The sequence below is a fragment of the Erithacus rubecula genome (assembly GCF_903797595.1).
Source record: "Erithacus rubecula genome assembly, chromosome: 1".
NCBI classification, from domain to species: domain Eukaryota; kingdom Metazoa; phylum Chordata; class Aves; order Passeriformes; family Muscicapidae; genus Erithacus; species Erithacus rubecula.
In genome coordinates, this window is record NC_136658.1 from 88,524,404 (window position 1) to 88,545,401 (window position 20,998).

General features: G+C 40.3%; 2 protein-coding genes across 7 annotated transcripts in view; one reads left to right on the top strand and one right to left on the bottom strand.

The window, feature by feature from the left end:
• The window catches only part of NAXD (NAD(P)HX dehydratase), a 48,426-nt gene that overhangs the window by 2,820 nt on the left and 24,608 nt on the right, over positions 1 to 20,998 (bottom strand). For 5 of the 6 annotated variants that reach the window (XM_079324116.1, XM_079324115.1, XM_079324118.1 and 2 more), the window contains 4 exons: positions 9,097 to 9,147; positions 8,911 to 9,015; positions 8,431 to 8,551; positions 6 to 126 (listed from right to left, as the gene is read on the bottom strand). In XM_079324116.1, the coding sequence (XP_079180242.1) occupies positions 6 to 126; positions 8,431 to 8,551; positions 8,911 to 9,015; positions 9,097 to 9,147 (398 nt within the window). Of the gene's footprint in view, positions 1 to 5; positions 127 to 5,454; positions 5,575 to 8,430; positions 8,552 to 8,910; positions 9,016 to 9,096; positions 9,148 to 20,998 lie in introns of those variants that run through there. The other variant, XR_013776574.1, reaches the window with a different exon arrangement.
• Positions 1 to 20,998, top strand: part of COL4A1 (collagen type IV alpha 1 chain) — a 366,614-nt gene that overhangs the window by 1,263 nt on the left and 344,353 nt on the right. The gene's annotated exons all lie outside the window — the stretch shown is intronic.

Genomic DNA, 20,998 nt, shown 5'->3' on the forward strand with positions numbered 1-20,998 from the left:
CATACCCATTTGTTTTTTCAGCTCCAGCAACAAAAGCCCAGTGTGCCATGACTCCAAGAGAACCAGAAAGGAGGTCCCCCTGTCCACCACATCTCCGGCTGCTTCCTTCGTGACTGCACACGAGTACTGTGAACAGACAAACCACAGTCATGTGCTTTTATCCATCTCTGTACAGTGACAGCACTGCAGCTGCAAGGGTTACCCTCTGAGGCACACAGCAACTAGCAGGTGAGAGACAACACAGGCAGAAGAAGAATATGCTGAAATACATTATTAAAAAAAAAAAAACCTGAATTAACATTTCTAAAAATACTTTTCTCATTACCTTTTAATCCATCACACATAATATTGCACCATGTGTGCACTTTCTTCACTTCACTCAGCCTGCATAGCTGAGTTTAGCTCATGTGCCATCATGAGCCATCACCCCAAACTGGACCAGGTCCTTCCACAGAGCCACTGCACAAACACAACTCTTCAGTGTCTCTGACCTTTGAGTCTGCCAGTGTAAACCAAGGTGTTTACAAAAAGCACTTGCAAAATAGAACTAAAATCTCAAATGTCCATCACAAAAAGTATTTTATTGAAACAGCCTTTTCCTTAGGCTTTGTAAAAAGCACATGCAAGATAGATTTATTTTTTTTTGCCAATCGACAGTGTCCTCACCATCCGTGTATGTTTCTGTCAGCAGTGTCACTGTGGATAGGCTGTGTCAGGATATCAGATGTTACATTTCTATTTTAAATACACAAAAGACCTTGATCTCTTTGTGCAGCTTTAACTACGAGGAACATGCAAAGGGTTTCACTACATTTAACTCCTTTGTTCTCCACTCTCAACAAGCCCAAGCAGGAAGGCTGGAGGACATATAAGGCACATAAAAAGAAAACAGCATCAATTCTGCTATCCTCCAAGTCTCTTGTGGGTATGTACCTACCCTTAGCTTTTTTTTTCTTGCTTGACTCTGAAAAAAAACCAAGAGAATTCATTTTCCTCTCCTAGGAGGATGGAAGAGCTGGCAGAATCATGACTGGCCAAGTGTGATCCTTAGCATCTCCAGACAGCTACTGCAGGATTCAGATCTGTGCACACAATCACTTGTGTGCTGCTGAGCATGCCAAATATACAAGCAAAGGATAAAGCCAGATCAGGCACTGCTTGGACAACAGCTCTTACCTCAAGCCTGGGCTGGATTTCTCCAAAGAATAGAAGCAGAGCAGCCCAAGTGTTTTAAAGGGAGTACTGCCCACATTTTTAAAATTTAAAAAAAAAAAAAAATTATTTTCCAAACTAATGGAAAAAACTCGCACAGAACTGAAGGACTTGCAGATACATCTTTCTAACTAGCAAGTGGTAAAATACTACATAATGCCAGTAAACCCCTTCCAGTTCATTGTGTGCAACAGCAGAGAATTGTACTTCACTTCCATTTCTGACCCACCCTTCCAGCAGTAATTGCAGGGCCAGGCAGTTGTGCGTGTTTGCTGCCACTGAGAGGGCAAAGATTCATTAGTCACCATGAGCACAGCACACACCACTGCAGCCCTGCCAGCAGTTCATTTTCCCAATCACTCTTCTCCCCCTCCCCCTCTCAAATTAAGATTCTGGATGTGTTTCCCAGTGAGCAGTAGCTAATGTCAAATTTCACAAGTGTAATGCCCTTCTGAGTTAGCTATCTGAAGAAGGTATGCCCTTTTAGGTGGCCTGATTTATTCTTATTTTTATTTTAAATACAGTGCTTTGGAGAAATTACCTCTAATTCTACTACTTTGAAGATGCTATCTCACAGGATTTTTACTTTGAGGGCTTGAACTCCCAGCAGGAGGCAGGATGGAAATCCTCTGTTCAAAAGCTTTGGGGCCTTCTGACTGACAGCTGAGCACAAGCCCCTGCTTATTAGCTGTATGTCACCATCTGCCACTGCTCTGTAGCCCCACAACCTTCCAGTCATCTTTGAGCTGTACAGGAAAGCAAGATCACCTCAAACTAGGCCAATTATAATACTCTGCTAAACAATTTTTTTAAAAAAAGTGATCTTTTGTTTGTGGTTTAAAAAAGTAAGTCTCAAATATGTGCAGACTACCTCACAGGCAATAACAAAAGCAGACCTTTGTACTCTGCACACAGATGCTGGAAAACAAATCCACAAAATACCTTCAAAGAAGCAGAACTAGAGAAAATTCACTTGAATGAGAAGGGAAAGATATAACACACAATTCTTGTGCAGAGGCTCGGCTCATCAAAGAATATCTCAAAATAAAAGGATGATGAACATGACAACAGGCAATGAGAAAAGGATTTAACAACACTTCTGAATTACAGCCATTATTAAGAGCTTTTAGAATATAAGAAGGAAGCCCACAGTGGCATTAAGACAAACCAGCATACTGCTGAATCAACACAGGATGCTTTTCCCACCCTTCTAGAACAGCAAAATAGAACTGCTGTGTTCGTGCTCACCAGTGCAACATCCCCCACTGCAGGTCTGAGCCCTGCTGTGACCAGTCCCAGCAGTTCTTCAAGGACCATGGGGTGATGTCTTTACCTTGCACTGAGCAGTCACAACCAGTGCCAATGTTATAACACCTGGATTAGATGGACATGGCTGGATAGTCAGCTGTGATGCTGAGAAGGTGAGCAGCTCTATTCCCTGGAGACATGCACAATGCTCTATTTAGGGAAGGATGAAGCTGGTTTTGATCAGCTGTTCATGTACATCAGCAAGCATAGAAAACATGGGTCATGGAAGAGCTGAGGAGACCAAGATGACTGGATATGGGACAACAAGGAAACTACAAAGACTGAAATCACCACAAGTGTCAGTTTTGAAAAGGCAGCAGCCAGGACCACTTAAGGTCAATTAGTTTGACACCAGTCCAGACCAAAACAATGGAGAAGTTCAGTTATAGTTCCACTGACAGAAACACACAACTAATGCTGGTCAAGCAGCCTGTTAGGGCAGAGTGTCTAGTTCTGTTTTCTAACAGCTCTGAGCAATCAAATCTGATGTCATTATTGCTCAGGGTAATGAATCAAAGAAATTCCACCTCAGTGGAAGCAGCAGACAGTTTATAATGAAAACTAATTTATACCAAGTAACTCTCAGAGAAAAAAAAAAAAAAAGACCAAACTCCCTAGCACTTATTCATGCAGCACACATATACTATCAGAAGAAAAGGCTAGATGAAATAAAAATGTCATCACTGAAGAAATGTCTGCAAGGAGATCTGCTGGAGTCAGAACCACCACAGTCCTATTCAACAGTTTCAACACAGTCTCAGCAAGTAAACATCACATAAATACTGCCAGAGCTTTAGGCAGCAAATAAAACACATCCCTCACATATAATCACACAGATTTCTTGTGTGCCTAACCCATGGAAATAATTTGTAATGAAATGAGTGCAACAGAAACAAAAAATTGAAGGCTGCCATATGACAGAATATTGTAAAATCGAAATTCAAGAGTTTTAGGCTTCAAACAATTCAAAGCCCTGCCCCAGACTTTCTGGGTAACTATGCTCAAGTCATTTAGTAGCTCTGTGTTTAATATATTTCAGGCCATAAAATATCTTCAAGAAGTGCTGAAAAGGGAGTAATGGTATGATATACATTAATATATATGAAAGCATTCAGACCATGCTGTCTCATGTAGCTGTATCATTGCCAAGTTTTAAGCTGAAAGAACTCTCAGCCCAAATTTTGCTGCTGCCAAAAGCCCAGAAGAATGACTTATTTATGGGTATTATATGCTTAATTTAAAAAGCCCAAAACACAACAGTCTGTTATGTAATTGAAAATAGCTGTCTTCTCTTTGAAGGGAAAAAATAAATCAGAATGCAGTAGTTTTGCTGACTTCAAGCACTACAAGTTAACTGGAAAGCACAGATTTTCATATGGCTGTATGCAGGCAGCACCATTTCCAATGCCAGCTCCTAGATACATCAGTTAGAAAACCAAAGTTTTTCTAACTACAAAAGGTGTTGTTCCTGATTCACCATGTTCACCCAGTAGTGAAAAAAATAAATTAATCTCTGGGGTGGTTTTTATTTTTGCATTTAGAGCAGGGCATGTGAAATATGGGATAGTTTAGTTCTTCTGATGATGGCCAAGAAGACTGAAGAGCCTATGTGAAATATCACATTTATTGAGACTGCAGACTGAAAGACTGGAGATTTGAATTTAATTCCTGAATCTCAGACATCCTGAACAAATTCCTTGCACTTGTTTTCCTCTTATAGAGGAGGAGTATTACACTCACCCTGATGTGGTCATGAATCCATGTAAGAAACATGACCATTCTAACCTCTGACCCATCTGGATCAACAGCTAACAGCCACCCCACACTGCAAACACACTCCAGTTTAATTGAAAGGCTCAATATTTCCATTCTCCTATGCAAATAATGTAGCTACCAAGGATCATTTTACCCCATCAGTGCAAGATTTAGACCATTATAAGATTTTTAGTAAAATCTCTTACCAATATACACCTCTAACCTAGCATTTACTTACACTAGTAAGAAATGTATCTTTTTCCTTTTGCAAGTTAGTTCACAAAAGCACATAGCTGGAGATGATGGATTCCCAGGAACATGTCCCAGAGTGCATACAGACAGGGAAATCAAGTTTAATGACTCTGGCTGGAGAAACAACTCAACTGATGTGGAAAATGTAAGTTGGCTTTTATATAAAGGGTGCTTATACTTTTTTATTCCCTAATCATACTTTTAAAACTTAGATAAGTCCTTGAGTGCAAGACAGAGCAGGCAATTCAAGCTGAGACGAAAATGACCCAAATTTTCCATGAGTTTTGCTGGACAGACAGGAGCCAGGGGCCAGGTGAACAGTGCCAGGGAGAAGCTGGCTGGGCTGCACGTGCCAGAGACAGCACAGTGGCACCAGGGACAGGAGCCATCACCTCCCCATTTTGCTCATTCTGCAGAAGAAGGTGCTGTCTCAGTTACAAATCCAGGTGAGATTTACTCAACAGCTGTGAGTGAACCAGGCAGTGAACAGCTCTTTCTTTCCAGCTCTGTGGGGAGATGGATGGCTGGAATTAGAAGGACTACCTGGGCACTTATGGCAAGAGTTGGCTTTTTACCCCATGGCCAGTACTCAGTATTCTGCTTCACATGCTTCTTTTGACCACAGCTGCAGCTGAGCAACTGGAGAGAAAATGAATTTAGCTACTGGCTCCAGGTAAAAGGAGTCCCAGACAGCAGGGTGGTTCCCATAAAACCTGCCTTTTGGAAGGGAGGAGGGTCAAACACAGAAACTCACTATCATGTTTAAAAATCAAAACCCAAATACTCTAATTCAAGGACCTAGCCAAATTTTAAATATGTTAGGAACTAAGGCTGGTATAACCACACTTTATTATTGACCAGTTCTCCAAAGAATAATAAAAAGATAACCTTAGAGAGCTGTGCCATAGTGAATAAAAGCTGACTTACCTTTTACCCACAGGCTGAGTACTCATTCCTACCCTGGTCAGTGATGGCACTGATATCACCTACCAAGAGCATGGTGAAGCTCATCTTTGTAGAGCAGGGAATCAACAACTGTAGACCAAGCTATAATGTGAAATTGCAAAAGGAAAGAGAAAAAGAGTATATAAACTTAATTTAAAATCTTGGTGATTATGTTTACAGGCCAGTTGGCAGCTCACTACTGAAATGGAGACAAATTTTAGAAAAACCTCCTTTATACTGGAGGATTGCTTCTGCTTTTACAGAGGCCAGAAGGAATCACCTGCACCAGCTAGCAAAGTTTCAGGTACATTGCTGTATTAGTTAATTTGTCTAAATCTCACTTTGAAGTTATTAAACTTCAGCTTCCAATCAGAATTTATCAAGCCTCTTTGTGTAGGTTACAAAGCTTTTTGCTGAGAGTAGTTCTTCAGCAATACCTGACACCAAATCACCTGTTAACCCTTTGTGTCTTCAGGCAACAGAAGTAAACTCTCTACTGCATTTCCTACAGACTCATGAATAAAAGTACTGTGAAAATAACCACTACAATCACTCTAGGCTATAAAGCATTCACAAACCAAATCTTCCCTGCTGCAAAATCTGGCATCTTCAAAAAGCATTTCTTCCTCAACAACTAAGCATAAAACACTAAAGTTACACGGTTGTGTTTGCAACTTCTCAGTTTCTGGTTTTCCTGGAGAGCACTGAGAGTGACTTTTCTCTTTTTTCCTCCCCCTGGAAAGCACACAGGCAGTATTTTCCCAAAGGAGAAAGTTTAAAAGTAATATATGCAAACTGGAGTGTCAATATGCTGAACACAGGAGGTCAAGCAGGAAATGCCTAATAAGTAGGGCTTAAGCACTACAAATAAATGATGACATATTAAATAGAAGGCAAGAGGAGTACAGAGATCTTTTCATAATGTTTGATTGTGCCCAGAGGACATTGGCCCAATCCAGTAACTTTGGACTTCCCTCATATATGTAGTCTTAGCTGAAAAAAAAATAACATCAGATCAAAAGAAGAGACAGGAGAAAAACAAGAAAAATCCTGGGAAAGAATTCCATGTCAGTAACATGACAACATATTCCATGTTTGGCACAGAACACACAGAGTAGAATCTCCTTTCTCAAGGTAATTTTGCATTTGAGAAGTTTTTAAAAAAATGACCAACAGATCAGACCCAAAGAATATTGCTGTTAAAAGGAAGCTGAAGTCTTTAGTTTCTGCAAAAGTCTCAAGAACCTTCTTCAAAGTCATGCAAACTCTAAAAACTGTTCTTGTAACAGACATAGTAACCTGCTTTCTTACTTAGCTCAGCAATGCTGCCTGTAATGTCTGTAATCCAACAAAGCATCAGTGATAGCACCAAGGTAAGAACAAGAAAGCAGCCTATACCTGGACATCAATCAACTGCTGTAAAGGCACAGAACTGCTTTTATTCCAGAACAAAAGCCACTTCACTAATAGCAGAAAATGCCAGAACACAGAGACAAATAGCAAGGTGGGGAAAAACATAAAACTAATAAAACCCCTGAAAACACACAAGACATACATGAATTTGTGCCACATATGAACATTCAAAATTGAAACTGTAAAGAACTTCACTTGTTTCCTGGTTTGTTTTTTTTTTTTTTTAAATCCTGCATGACAAGAGACATTGGAGACCTGTCCTGTCTCTGCAGCAGATGTGAGGATACACTAATCTCAAGAATAACAGTTCAAAAAGAGAACAGACATATACTAGATAATGTACTCAATCTAAAGTGCTCACCCAGTCTTCCCAATGTTCATTTAAAAAGCAACAATCCTGTATAAAAAGAAAATTGTTGACATAAAAGCAGAGGAAGAAGACAACTACAATGCTCTCAAGCTCTCTAGCTGGCATAAACTGGAGTCAAGACATTTTATCCTCCAGCAGAGTTTGTCCACCCTAAAGCCTGGCCTGACTAAGGTTACAAATCAAGTCTGTAGGGGTGCAAAAATGACAGCAGACTTCCTGTGGGGATAGCTGGCTACTGTGTGAGGGAGGTCCTTCAGCACAGAGATGTAACCCTACCCTACTGCTGCCAGGTCCCACTTGTGGCACAGTGTCTGCACTAATGGGGTATGTGCAAGGTGGCTCTGCACAAACCAGTTGTCACATTACATCTGCTTTTCTGTTATAAAAGACTTCCATGGCTCCCAGTAATGAAAAAATGACTGTATATACAAAACAGTTCTGAAGCAGCATAAACATTTATCAGAGATTAGCATTTTAAGTAATTAAAAGCAGAGCTGCTGCTTGTTATGTATGTGAAATAAGACCATGCAGGCAAAATGTGACTAAGGCACTTGTGAATTAATTTTACGCTGATCACAGTAAATGATCAGTATAAAAAAAATCAGACAAGCAGCTAATGTTATTAAGTATACCTTAAACCACGTTGGTATGAGACTGTTGTAAGGGCAATCTAGAGTTAATTTTTTAATTTGCCAGGGCTGCTGTGAAGTTGTATATGTACATGATTATCTACAGCCCCATGATGGACAGCATAAACTGGAACTGAGCAGGTCATGAGCCTCAAGACATCTTCACTTCTCACACACACTGATACATCATGAACTAACAGTATTATTTTGTATCAATTTAGCAATGACAACTGCACTTACATAAACCATCTCAGCAAAGAACTTTCAAATGCTCATGATGATTAAATAATTAATTTCTCAATGTCCATGTAATGTAAAATATAACATCTACAAATGTGAAATAAAATCAGCATTTTTTTTCAGCAAATAAATTTAGTTGCACTCTTAAAATATCAATTTACACAAATGATCTAAAGGTGATCTGCAAAGGCAGCAATCCCTCCATCTTCAGGGGAATACAGCCAATTGCTATACACTCTACTGGACTATGACTGAAAGCAAACAAACAGAACAACCACATTGCTAAAAGCAGGAAGCTTCACTTACCCTTCTCTCCATCTGAAATAAGATCTCTTTCTCCCTTTTGCACAACTGTCAAATTCCCCATGGCTTGGCTGAGTCTCAGTACACATCCATGGTGATCACTACTGTCTACGGGGTCTCTAAGCTACAACACAAGAATTCCATACACAGTGCATATTTTACTACTAGAACAACATATTCTAACACATGCTACTTACATATGCATGGGGGGAAAAAAAAAGGCAACATCAGTCTTCCTATGTATTTTTTCTATACCCACTGCAATGTTAAAAAATGCATTCAAATGAATCTTCTTTAAAAAAAGAGCTCAGTTTAAGAATATGCATTGCTGTGGCAATTATCCCATAGAATAAAAACCCAGAGTGTTTCTCTCACATACAAGAAACAGCACATAATATTTAAGCCAGTAATAAGTTACTTATATTCAAGGACAAACAGACTAAACTTGCACATACTTAAATACCAGAAAGGCAGAGAGCTCACCATGGCTTCATACAGTCTACTGAACTCCATATAGTTTGGAGTGAGAATAGCTCGCTGGTAGCCTTGAATAAGAGAAGGCTGCTGGGAAATGAGCCACAGTCCATCCTGCAAAACACAGCAAGAACAACATTTACTGAACAGGTTCTTAAATGTTAAACCACTGACTGAAATCAAGAAAATACTTACTGCATCAATAATGATAGGAATTCCTTTCACTTTTGACTTCTCTATAATACCCTGCAAAAAACACAGATACTTTTAAGATGCTTGTTAATTTAGATCTTGTATGATCCAAACCAAATTCAAACAAATTTGACCATGAAACTTTTTTTTACAAAGTGTCAGAAAAAATCTGTTATTTCTGCAAACTAATGTAAAACATTTTCAAACCAGTAGGTAATTTTACAGTCAATGTTCTCTCCTTGGTTTAAATGTCCACAGAGTTGGTATGTGTATTGGGTACTCATGGCAAGGTTTTGGGAGGGGGAAGAGGGGCTACAGGGTTCTCAGAGAACTTGCTGGAAGCTTCCCTCATGTCCAACAGAGCCAGTGCCAGCCAGCTCCAAGCCAGTCCAAGGCCAAGCCCATCAGCAACAGTGGTAGCATCTCTGGGATAACAGATTTAAAAACTGGATAAAATTACTGTGCTGAATCAATTGCAGCCAGAGAAGAGAGGAGTGAGAATGTGTGAAAATTACAAACATGCAGGTCAGTGAAGGAGGAAGAGGGGATGTTCCAGAGCAGAGATTCCCCTGCAGCCCAGGGAAATCCACACAGTACCAGAGCAGGTGGATGCCCAAAGCAGCCTGTGACTTCATGGACAGCAGAGACCATATGTGATGAACTGACCAGAGTACCCATTTCCCAACCCCCTGCACCATTGAGAGCAGGAAAATGAACCATTTTGGAGTTAAAATAAGCTTGGGAAGAAGGGAGGGGTGGCAGGAAGGTGTTTGACCATTTGGTTTTATTTCTCATTATCCTACTCTGATTTCATTTGTTATAGAACTCATTTAATTTCCCCAATTTGACTCTGTTGCACATACTTCAATAGAACAGTAAATGGTGAATGATCTCTCCTGTCCTTGTCTTAACCCATGAGTCTTTAGTTGTATTTTCTCTCTGTCCAGCTGAGGGAGGGGAGTGACAGAGAAGCTTTGATGGGCATCCAGCATTCAGCCAGGGTCAACCCACCACAATAAGGAAACAAACAAGCAATCCCACCCACTCTGCCTGCTGTAGTAATGCCAACACAAATCACACATAGTAAACATACATGTTCAATTTAAAAAAACTCCAGAAAAACCCCAGTGACTACCCTTGATAGAAATCTAACAATAATACTAACTTCAGTTGCTTTGCTGCTGACAGCTCCACTGCAGTGTTAGTTTATACAAACAAACATCTGAGACAAACAGTATGCATGATGTCATTTCACCTGTGGTTCTGGAGGTTTTCTGCTTTTAAAGCCAAGCCAAGGTGGCCCAGACAACAGACCATTTGTCAAAGTGTTTTTTTCAGCAAGCAGTATCTCTGAGCAGACTGTCTGCCCTTGTCCTCTCTCCTAACTCAGCAGCAATGACAGATCCTCAGGCTTTTTAATGAGCAGTGGATGACAATCAAGTTTTTTTCACTGTTGGTTATTACCAACTCATCTTTGAAGCTGGAGGGTTTATCTTTTTCCTGTATAAGATAACAGAGCATGCTACCCATCCGAAAGTTTAATTAATTTGGAATGTTATTAAGCTCTTCAGATTAGCTATCACACAGCACTGAGCTTCACAGGTTAGCAAAACATGATGTAAGGAATAAGGAAGTAATTTCTAATTAATATTCAGAGATTGAACATCTCTCCTTTCTTGTATAGTGGTCAAAATCAACACCACCCACCTTGCTCCCTGTAAATTATTACATATGGCATATACATATCCTCACAAACATTACTGCTTGACTCTGATTTTTCCAATACCAGTGGAACATATTTCCCTTCTATTTTGTTTGTTGGGCACTGTTTGCAGTTTGGAAGCTCCAAAGCCTGAGGACTTGTCTCAACACACAGCTGCAGCTACAATAGAAACCACTAGGGAACAGAAACCTTTCCTACATGGATTTGGAATGTGTGTCAGACTGCCAGGTGCCCACCTCCTTTGAGATCCCTAGGGAACACCACAGAGTCTTCTCTTACACCCAAATACTTCAATATTTTTGAACTAATGGCAAGTTTTACACAACTCATACTGTTCAGCTACTGCTAAATTATTCAAATTTATTAGTAAGTACACCCAACAGCTGTGTGAGGATGGAGTCTTAAAACCTAGAATTAACTGTGGCATTCTGAAAACCAGAGCTCCTTACTTGCAAAGCTTTTAAGAAATGTATGAGAGAGTAATTTCTTCATTCATTCATGTTAATCTGCACAGATGTGCACAGCTCAGTTTTACTTCACAGAAGCTGCTTTGCCCCTGCTGTGTTAAGTTCATTAACAATTATGTTTAACTTGGCTCACTTTGTAACAATAAAACAAAGCTGTGGATCTAGCAACCAGATTCTGTGTTTTGCTGTTTGCATTTTCCATGTATGAATGAATTTTACAGATCCAAGAGCCCAATTATTTTTGAACCATACTAAGATTTTCTGATTAGATATCATAGGGCACTGAGACCCAGACCTCATCAAGATCCTCCTCCCTCAATCTTTGAAAGTACAAACACCTTTTACTGCATCCTGGTTTTCTATCTGGTTATAATTAGAATATTTTTGTACATTAGCAGCTTCACCAAACTCCTTCAGAACACTTAAAATGATTACTGCTCTACTTCCCACTAATATGAATCACCAGTTTATTCTAGTATGTCAACTTCAGTAAGCCAGTCTTTCATGACACTTGATATTCTAAAACTAAAAAACATTTCCCCACCAGGGTCAGTAAGGAAGTCTGGAGGAAGACACCAGATCTCACGAGTCCTTGTCCTTCTGAATTACATTACAAGCAATCTAGGGAAGAAATTTTGTCAAAGTTCTGTTCCCAAAACAGCTGAAGTTTGGCAGTTGCTGTTATTGTATGGCCCCTTTTCATGTTTCCTCATAACTGCCATCTTGGCTACTGGAATCTCTCACTCTCTCCTAATTAAGCAATCCTGATGATCCATGGCATACCAAAAGAATGTATGTGTAAGATTAAAAAAAAAGTGCAAGTTACAAAGCATGACACTGTGTCTACAGCTAAATAGCATCTGGAAGGTCAGATCACTGGTGCACTTCAGAGAAATAAGGCATTTTTTCCTAATAATGTTTTGAGTTCCCACCTCTACAGCACATCTTCCACAATCCTGAAACATCTGACCTCTACTCTAAAAAGAAATTTCACCTTGCTAAATAAAACCCACTGGGCAAGCAACTTCTATTGTGTACCAAGTCTCTGAGGAATCAGTTTCTAATCTGACATACTGAATGATCTTTGCTTGTTCCTCCTCTCCTTATAAAACAAATAATCAGGGGATACAAAGTTGTTTGTCTTATTTAGAAAGCTCATTTTTGATTAAAAATGCTTCCTACTGATGGTGGACAGGCCCACTGGAGAGCAGCTCACCCCATGCAGCTCAGACACCTCATTTAGGGTGGGATGAGCAGCCAACAGGCACACCTGTCTCTCCTCAGCTATCACAGGGGGTGCAGAGACACTTCACTGTTTTGTTTTTAGACATCAAGAACTAGATGAGATGAAGCTCACTTTTAAATACTCTATTTCTGCAAATATATTAAAAAAAAAACCCTCTTAAATATTAAAAGGAGTTTATGGCAATAATGGTAACATCCTCCATGCAGAGCACCTTGTTCCTGGATGCAAAAAATCAATTTTCAGCTGTATTTGTGCCCTGGTATTTGGCATGGACTTTTTCGGTTAATACCTGTAGATACAAAAGAACCTTCACTGTTTATTGCCCACTTAATACAGCTCAGACTAACTCTGCTTTTACACCAAATGTAACAGTTCCTGACAGAATTCCATGTATGAGCACAAACCATGTATTCAGTTTTATCCAATGTAACAATTACTTCTATGGAAAAGGATTTAAAAGAGAACATTGACAATTAAAAATATTAAGAAATGTCACTAAGACAAAAGCTGAAATCAAAACACCAATGACAAGTGAACAGCAACACATACAGATATCAATGACAGGCCCAGGACATCACTCCTTCCCTTCAAACAGCATTTTCAATATTAAGATTTTGAAGATTCTAGCTCCAAGACATCCCAGCGGACAAACTTTCTGTGCACTGGATGTCTTCTACTACAACAGTGGTGGTTCAGCTTGGAGCAAGGCAGGAGCACTTCCTTCAGTTGATTCCTAAGCCCTCAAGAACATCCAAAACTGAAGCACTGGACTCAAGGCAACCTTGGCACGAGCCAGAGAGCAGAGAGGACAATGATGAGAAGAAGAGGATGACACACTGCTGTCACCAAACCTTAAGACCTACAGCCACACTGTGTACCTAAGATATCAAAGACTGAAATTTGGATCCTTCCTCTGTAATTCACAGCCAGGGCCAAAATTCAGTCTCTTACCTTTCATATTGAGAGTCTTAATAATGGGGTTTGGGCAATCTCTTGCTAGAGATATTCCTCTTTGTATTGGCTGGCTAAATACCTGGTAGTCCTCTGAAACAGTGACTCAACATTTGCATGAGAAAAGGAAAAGAGGTGTCAACCCCCTCTTACTAAAATCAGTGATGATTAACTGTATTGCAAGACTGCAGTACTGGTGCTAGAACAAATCTGTAAGAGGAGTTTCCTCTCCTAATAACAAGGCCAGATTGAAGCTCCTATCCTCATTAAGCCAAAGAGGAAATTACCTGGGATTGACACATCCCACAAAGATGCTCTATGGGACAAACTCTCTACAGTTACCACCATTTGTTAGCAGCACCAAATTCTTGACATTTAAAATTGCCCAAAATAGTATTTCAGTCACTACAGTTTTTGGTGGTGCTGATTGAGGGGAAGAAAGCCAGAGAGGGTAAAATTAACCTGAATCTACTCCTACTCTACTCTTGAAATACACTGTTTCCTGAAAAAAACTTTCTTTGACTCATTATTCAGGACTTCTACACAAGCAACCTACTCAATAAGAACTGAAAAAGAACTTGTGTCACAGTAGAAACCACTGGTCTATCTGACCAGTGTAATTACAAAATAATTAGTGTAATTACAAAAATTTATGCAGTTAGGATGAAAAATTAACATGTTTTAATTATTTTTTTTTATTATCATGGAAACTATTCCCTTAAATGCAATCCACACACTGCAGTAGAAATCTGTATTCTGTCCCAACTTTCATACTGGAATTTTAAGAGATTCCCAAACCCAAATTCCAATCTTTAAAAGAAACCCAAAAGACAAAGCTGAAACACAGAAAAAGCAAAACATACCAAAACGAAACCAAAACACACCAACCACCACACTTCCCTCCAAATAACCTGAAACACAAAACCCCAACACACTGATACCTGTACAACACACACACAAAGACAAAATTATTCAGGCTGGAAAGGACTGCAGGAGGAGAAGCCTGAAGGAACAGACAGGATGCTGCTGAAAGAGGACACAGGAGTGCAGAAAAGCAGGATATGATTTAACCATTTGTTAGCCTGCAGCTGTGCTGTGAAACAAGATTCACCTGCACTGTACTAACATGGACATCCAGGACTCCTGCACACTTCCACAAATATTATGGAAAAGGGAATGGGGCTGAGATGAGCCACTGGTTGTAAGAAACAGCCATGTGGAGAACAATGGGGAACATGTGAAGGAGGAATAAATTACTATGGAGCTCCTAAGCTCAAGCAGAGGATTCCTTAACATGGAGAAAAGTGGGGAACATGAGGGAGGAATAAATCACTATGGAGCTCCTAAATTCAAGCAGAGGATTCCTTATCAGCCATGAAAGTCCTCCCAGAGCAGCCACCCTGAGGCCCCAGGGGCAGGGAAGAGGTGGATCCCTCTCAGTCAGTACCCACAGCCTCTTTGAAAGAAACTCTGCAGTCTGGACTTCTCCACCTGAGTCCACGAGCCAGCAATAACACCCATCCTATTTATGCTGCCCACATGCAACAACATAAAAGCTTCTCCACACATCCACAGAAAAGACAATTATGTAGGTTTGCCATACCTAAGTGAGATACACTTTTCAGCTTTTTAAATTAGATGTGGATTAGCAAAAGAATGCCTGCAGTGACTTCTAATTTATTAGTAGTTTTATCTTACTTAAGTTCTTCCTCATGAGCTAGTTCAGCTACACAAAACTTTCATTTGGTATTTACAAAGGGAAGAATCAGGAAATTAGAGCCAGTCATTTAATTATAAGATGGAATTTTAATGAAATGAACAGAAAACCATATTAGCAGAATATGTAAAGCAACATCTACCCCACATCAGTAATTAATTTTCACACTGCATTTTTCTACCTAGCAAAGGAAATAATGCTTTTCTTGACATCAGCAAAAACCACTGGATTTCCTCAGTCTCTTCAGGAGTCATGTCTCGACCCACTCTTAGGAGAAGTCTTACTCATGTTCTCAAAAAGAAATTCATGCCTTAACACGCCATAATAATGGAAAGTATTGACCAAAATGACATGCAAACACTTTAGGAAGCAGTGCCTTCAGCCCACTGAAAGGGCACTCCACTGCAACCTGCAAATGCCAAGTATGTAATTACACACTCTGGTTTGGTATAGACATGCAAATGTGCATAACCTGGCACTGGCAGTTCCTTTTACAAAGAACCCTCTCCTGAAAGCCAGGGTCAGAAACTGCTGTGGAAACACCACCTATAATTGCTTATATTTTCTGCATGGATGTTGCTCTCATCCAGCAATCCTGAATCCACAATTTTGTCTGAAACAGAGAGATAAAAGAAGAAAGGAGCCAAAATTTTCCTGTAAATGCTGCAGCTCAAAGCATTTCCACACATCCTCCTCCCCAAGGTGACCGGGAGGAACAAATAAGTTCCAGCCCAACACGCTGCAAATCGATTCCTACAAACAGGCACTGAAAGCCCTAGGAAGCATTTCTGCCTTGCTTGCTTCAAGTCTGGATAAATGCAGAGTTAGCAGGGACTCAGCTGCAATAGAGGTCAGGATGCAGCTCTCTGGTGGAGATGCCTGGAAAATGGGCTTGGCAAGCAGGAATTTGTAATCTTGCACAGCTAGAAGCAGGCAAACATCCCAGGCACAGGCTGTGCTCAAGGCTACAGTCATAGCTGGCAGGGGGGAGAAATGTCCCTTAATATATTCTATTTGATGCAAGAAGTCTGAAAAACATTAAGAATAGAGTTCTACTGTTTGAGATTCTTCCCATTAGAGCCATATTTTCAGAAAACACAAAACTGGTTTTAGGCTTTTTATTGACTCACTGGTTAAAACGTGCAGTTGTCTCTTAAATGTGATTTTATTAATTCCTACACACTGATCCAAAGACCTATCTTCCTTTCAAAATTCACCAAAGACAATGAAAATCTCTCTCTGTGGACAAGATATACATATAAATCACCCTTAACTAGCCTAATTGCCTGAGCTTTACTTTATGTATTCCTGTATTAATACCTATCAGTAATTCATTATTGCTCCACTAAGCCCTCAAACCTCAAGCAAGGAATGACCACCATTTGTGAATGAGGAGTCACATAACAGAGATGAATATCCCTCCTCTGGAACAAATAGGCTCTTCACCTCGTGGTTCATGCTCCATTCAATTTAAGTTGGTCTTTTGTCTTTTAACTGTAGTGCCACATGCTAGGCCCTGTTTTCCAGAACAGATTTTCAGGTGCACAGCAAAATATTTCACTTAAGCCAGGCAGAGTGTGATAAGGACTCTAAAATTCCCCCCTACACATCAGGCTTATTAACTGCTTTGGGAGATGCTAGAACCTGTTACAATTAACAAAGCTGAAGACACTGTAGAGGACAGCTCATCAAAACTGTTCTATTCTACATTAAAAAAGATACTAAAATTATTAATTTCTAGATTCTTTTTTGAATTCAAATTAGATCACTTGCCTCAAGCATGGAGGAAAACTGCAACTAACAGTTTCTTAATATCAGCATCAATCATATGCTAAATTTTTAAAGAAGTGACATAAGCTAAAGTAATGCCTGAATACAAGAAGAAAAAGAAAAAGCCTCTGAAATACTGTCCTAGTTATAAAAAAATCCAGAGCACTCCTTTTTGCCTATACTACCCCAAAATCATGGTCAACCAAAGACCACTTGAGAAGCTTTTATAAATACATTTCAGCCCTGTACACATGAAAGTCCACTTTTAAGCATTAATCTTTTTTATTGCAATTCAAAGTATAAATACCTACATTAGAATAAATAAAAGCAATTTTTCTCCTGCTCTCATTAACTGAATGTTTGCACTCACAATGAAAACTCTACAAGGTTTCCAATTTATAGCTGATTATGTTAACTAGATTTGGCTTAAGATATTCATGGTCAGCTGTTGGCACTTTGTCTTAAATAAACATAAACTTAAAATGAACTTAATTAACTGAATTTTTCAATGCCAATTCCCTTGCAGGGTTTCTAGCTGAATGAGATCAGAAAGAGTTGAATAGATATCCAATACCAGTGCTTTGCTTACAAATGCTTTTGAGTATCAAAATCAAGTTACACAATATAAGCCTACATGCAGAAAGCAAATAAATATCCCACTTCACTGTGAATGATTTTCATCAAGATCCATTACACATATTAGAAATAAATTCTGTTTGCAAGCTGCATAAACCTGTATTTAAGGTTCTGTTAGCATATATTCAAACACTATTTTTCTAATCAAGACATCTGTGAGGAAGTCACAGAATACTAATAGTTCTTAGCACAAGCAGCAGTAGTTTCTTGGCATAACCAAGAGGGTTGAGCCTTGAGCTGGTGCTCCCAAGCTTTATCCACACCAGTAACACCACCACAGATAAAGACCTGCATCCTAACCCAGCAGCTGCTCCACTTTAGCTGATGACATCCACAAATTCTGAGTCTCATCAGACCTTTTGAAAGCAATGAAGCTTGGCGAGCTGGAGATCAGTTTTTCACTGATTCTGTTTGGGATATGTGCATCAGTGCTGGGCCTTGGGTGAAGGCTGACAGCACACGTGTTCCCACATAGAGGGCACATACATCCCACTGGGTTTTGCCCTTGCAGTACCCCAAACACAAAAGATTTCAGCTACCTCATCTCCTTCTAGCTGGGAAGAGGCACATCCTTGCTGCTACTTCAGTTCCTTATGAACTGCTGAATCCCCACAGCAAGAACCTCCAAAGGGTATGAACAGAGATGAAGCAAATGCACATGACACAGTAAAGAATGAACTTTACAGAAAACAATTCTTCTGCTGATTTGAGCTGCCATGAGCAGTGACTCCAAACAATAATACATTCTGTTGGTTCATATTTGCACATGGTGGCAGGTACCACAGGCAATACTAATCTGTCACCTGGGATGCTTCTCAGGTGTCTTACACCTGTGCTACAAAGAGAACTGAGAAGGTTACTTAGATATGAAGAGGAAAATCCTTCTCAAGTCCCACAATGGCAGATTCAACTCTAACAAACTTATATGGTAACAACAGGTGGCCCTGTACTCTGCAGTGCTGTTGATCTTGCAAAAAAAAAATAGTGCAGGTAATGTAGTGAAGCACCTGATCCCACTCTCACAACCTACTAGGGCTGTAAAGCATTGCCTAAATCCTGAATGCATGAGGCTTGAAAGCAGGAAAATAATCCAGCTAATCAAACACAGAAAGGCAGATGCCTCAGTCAAGCTGGAAAATTTCAAATGGGCTCTCTCTAGGCACACCTGATAGAGATGATCCATGACAAGAGCCCAACCTCTCTCACCATGCAGATGTTAACTACAGCCAAGACATTTTAACACAACCTTAAGACCATGTCCCAAAGGGTGGAAAATGAGATTCTGAAATATAAATCCCCAAGAGATAGCAGAGATCTTTAAGGGCAAATGACTGACTTAGGGATGCATTGCAGGGCAAAGGGGCTGAAGGAAGAAAAACAGCAATAGCAATAGGCACAAATGGCAGCTAGGCAGGGCCTGAGCCAAAAGAAAACCCAGGCTAGTCTTCCTGACATGCTCTGGAAGCTAAAACAAAGACTGAGAATTGAGCAAGAGGAACGAGCATATGGTTTGAGAACCCAGTCAATTTTATCATGTGATCTGAATTACACAGAGCTGTTCTTGCTATTGATTACTACCTCTCTCCTACAGGAGGAAAGCAAGCATGCTCTGCTGAAAACAGCACTGACTTCAAGCAAAACTCTGGAAAACCAGAGTCCAGGATTTGGTGCTACCACTTCAAGGAGAGAGGCAAGGAACTCAGTGACAAGCAAAGAAGATTCCACCATCAAAGTGTTCATTAAGGAGAGGGCTCTTCATCAGGATGAATGCTTATCTATGAGATCCCTGCAGTAACAGCTATTCCACCAGCAATTCTGTATGAGACCACTTGGCCTCAAAGCCAGAAGGAACAGGGGAGGGGAGATGAAGAGGATGGAAAGTGCTGAAGGACATGGCTCAGCCTGTAACTGCCTAACTGCTAGGTGGCAGCAGAATGCAGAACATGCTGGAGCATTAGGCAGCATCTCCTGCTCTCCCAGGGGGCTATGCAAGGAACACTGTGCTTTTAACACAGTCCTCTCAAAGCAGAGGAACCTGGTTCTGCCACACACAAAAAGATACAGCTCTTGATGGTACAGGCAGAACTTTCCCTACTTCCAAACTTCTCCTAGAAAGAAAATCAGATCAGAGTTGCCAGAAGTGCAAACATACATGCAACAGCTGAATGAAGCAAACTGTGATTGGTAGATGTGATAGGGACATAACACTGCTGCTGTGTGAAAAAAAAGGAGAGTATCCAACAGCTTTGGAAATATGTTGCTTCTAAGCAGAGGACAGTCAAAAGGATCTTGGCCTTGCTTCCACATAGCAGCTAAACTCTTTCTCAACAGGCTAAACCACCAGCAGCAGCAGCAGTCCAACTGGGCTAAACTCTGTGACATAACACACTGGTATCTTTGGCCAGAATCAGTCATGGACACTGAAAGGAAAAAACAGATGGCCTGATGCTCCCTACAAGAAAGCTGACATCATGGCCCACTTTCACACCAGATGTGCTAACAGCATTTCAAAAGCCTGTAATAGTATGGGGAGCAGAACTGCTTCAATCTGCACACTCCAGAGCTGAGAAGCAGAGCAGAAATGTGTTTTGGCTCTTTACTCTTGAAGAGAAGCTGCTTGGACAGCTTATTTGCTTTGGAACTGGAAGGTCTAACCAGGCTGAGACCAGAATTGTCACATCTGCAAGGGATTCAGGTGTACAGCTATCAGGACACAACAAATGCTTTCTTTGGGAGAATTTTCTCAAGCTGAAGCTCCTGGTCTCACAAACTCATGGCTAGAAAGCTCTGACAGAGCATCAGCTCCAAGCAACTGAGTAACAGCATGTGAGGGTTCTGGCACAGACCCACACAAATGGCTTATAAAAGAAGGATATAACTTGCAGAGCAGCTTCTTGTAACAGGACTTGTAAATGGAACTACAGCCAAACCCACAAAATTGCAGGAAGCCAGTAAATATGAATTCAAAGACTATCAAGGTGCTCAAGAAAAAAAAAAAAAAAAAATCAAAGGAAGCTGATCACAGGGTGGGTTTTTTAAAATCAGACTGTTGAAAGGAGCTCAGATGCCACAGTGAGCAGTGCAGGCATTAAGAATGAGGGAGGCAGGTGACACACTAAAGATGCTGAGGAAGCAAAGCATTCTTTGATCTGGAGATGATGCACCATCTGGTCAACAAGCACTCAAGCTATTCCACAACAAAACACTGTCTCTTGGCCATATACCACAAATTGAAGGTTACAGCACTAGTAATTAATTTCTTAATTTCTCAATGCTCAGAAGAGAGAAGAAGCCCAAACACATGACTGTTTGGAGAAGCACATTAATTGGAAATGTGTTGGCACAATACTGACAAGAACTGACATAAAAACAGCTTTAGAGAGATGCCAGAACAC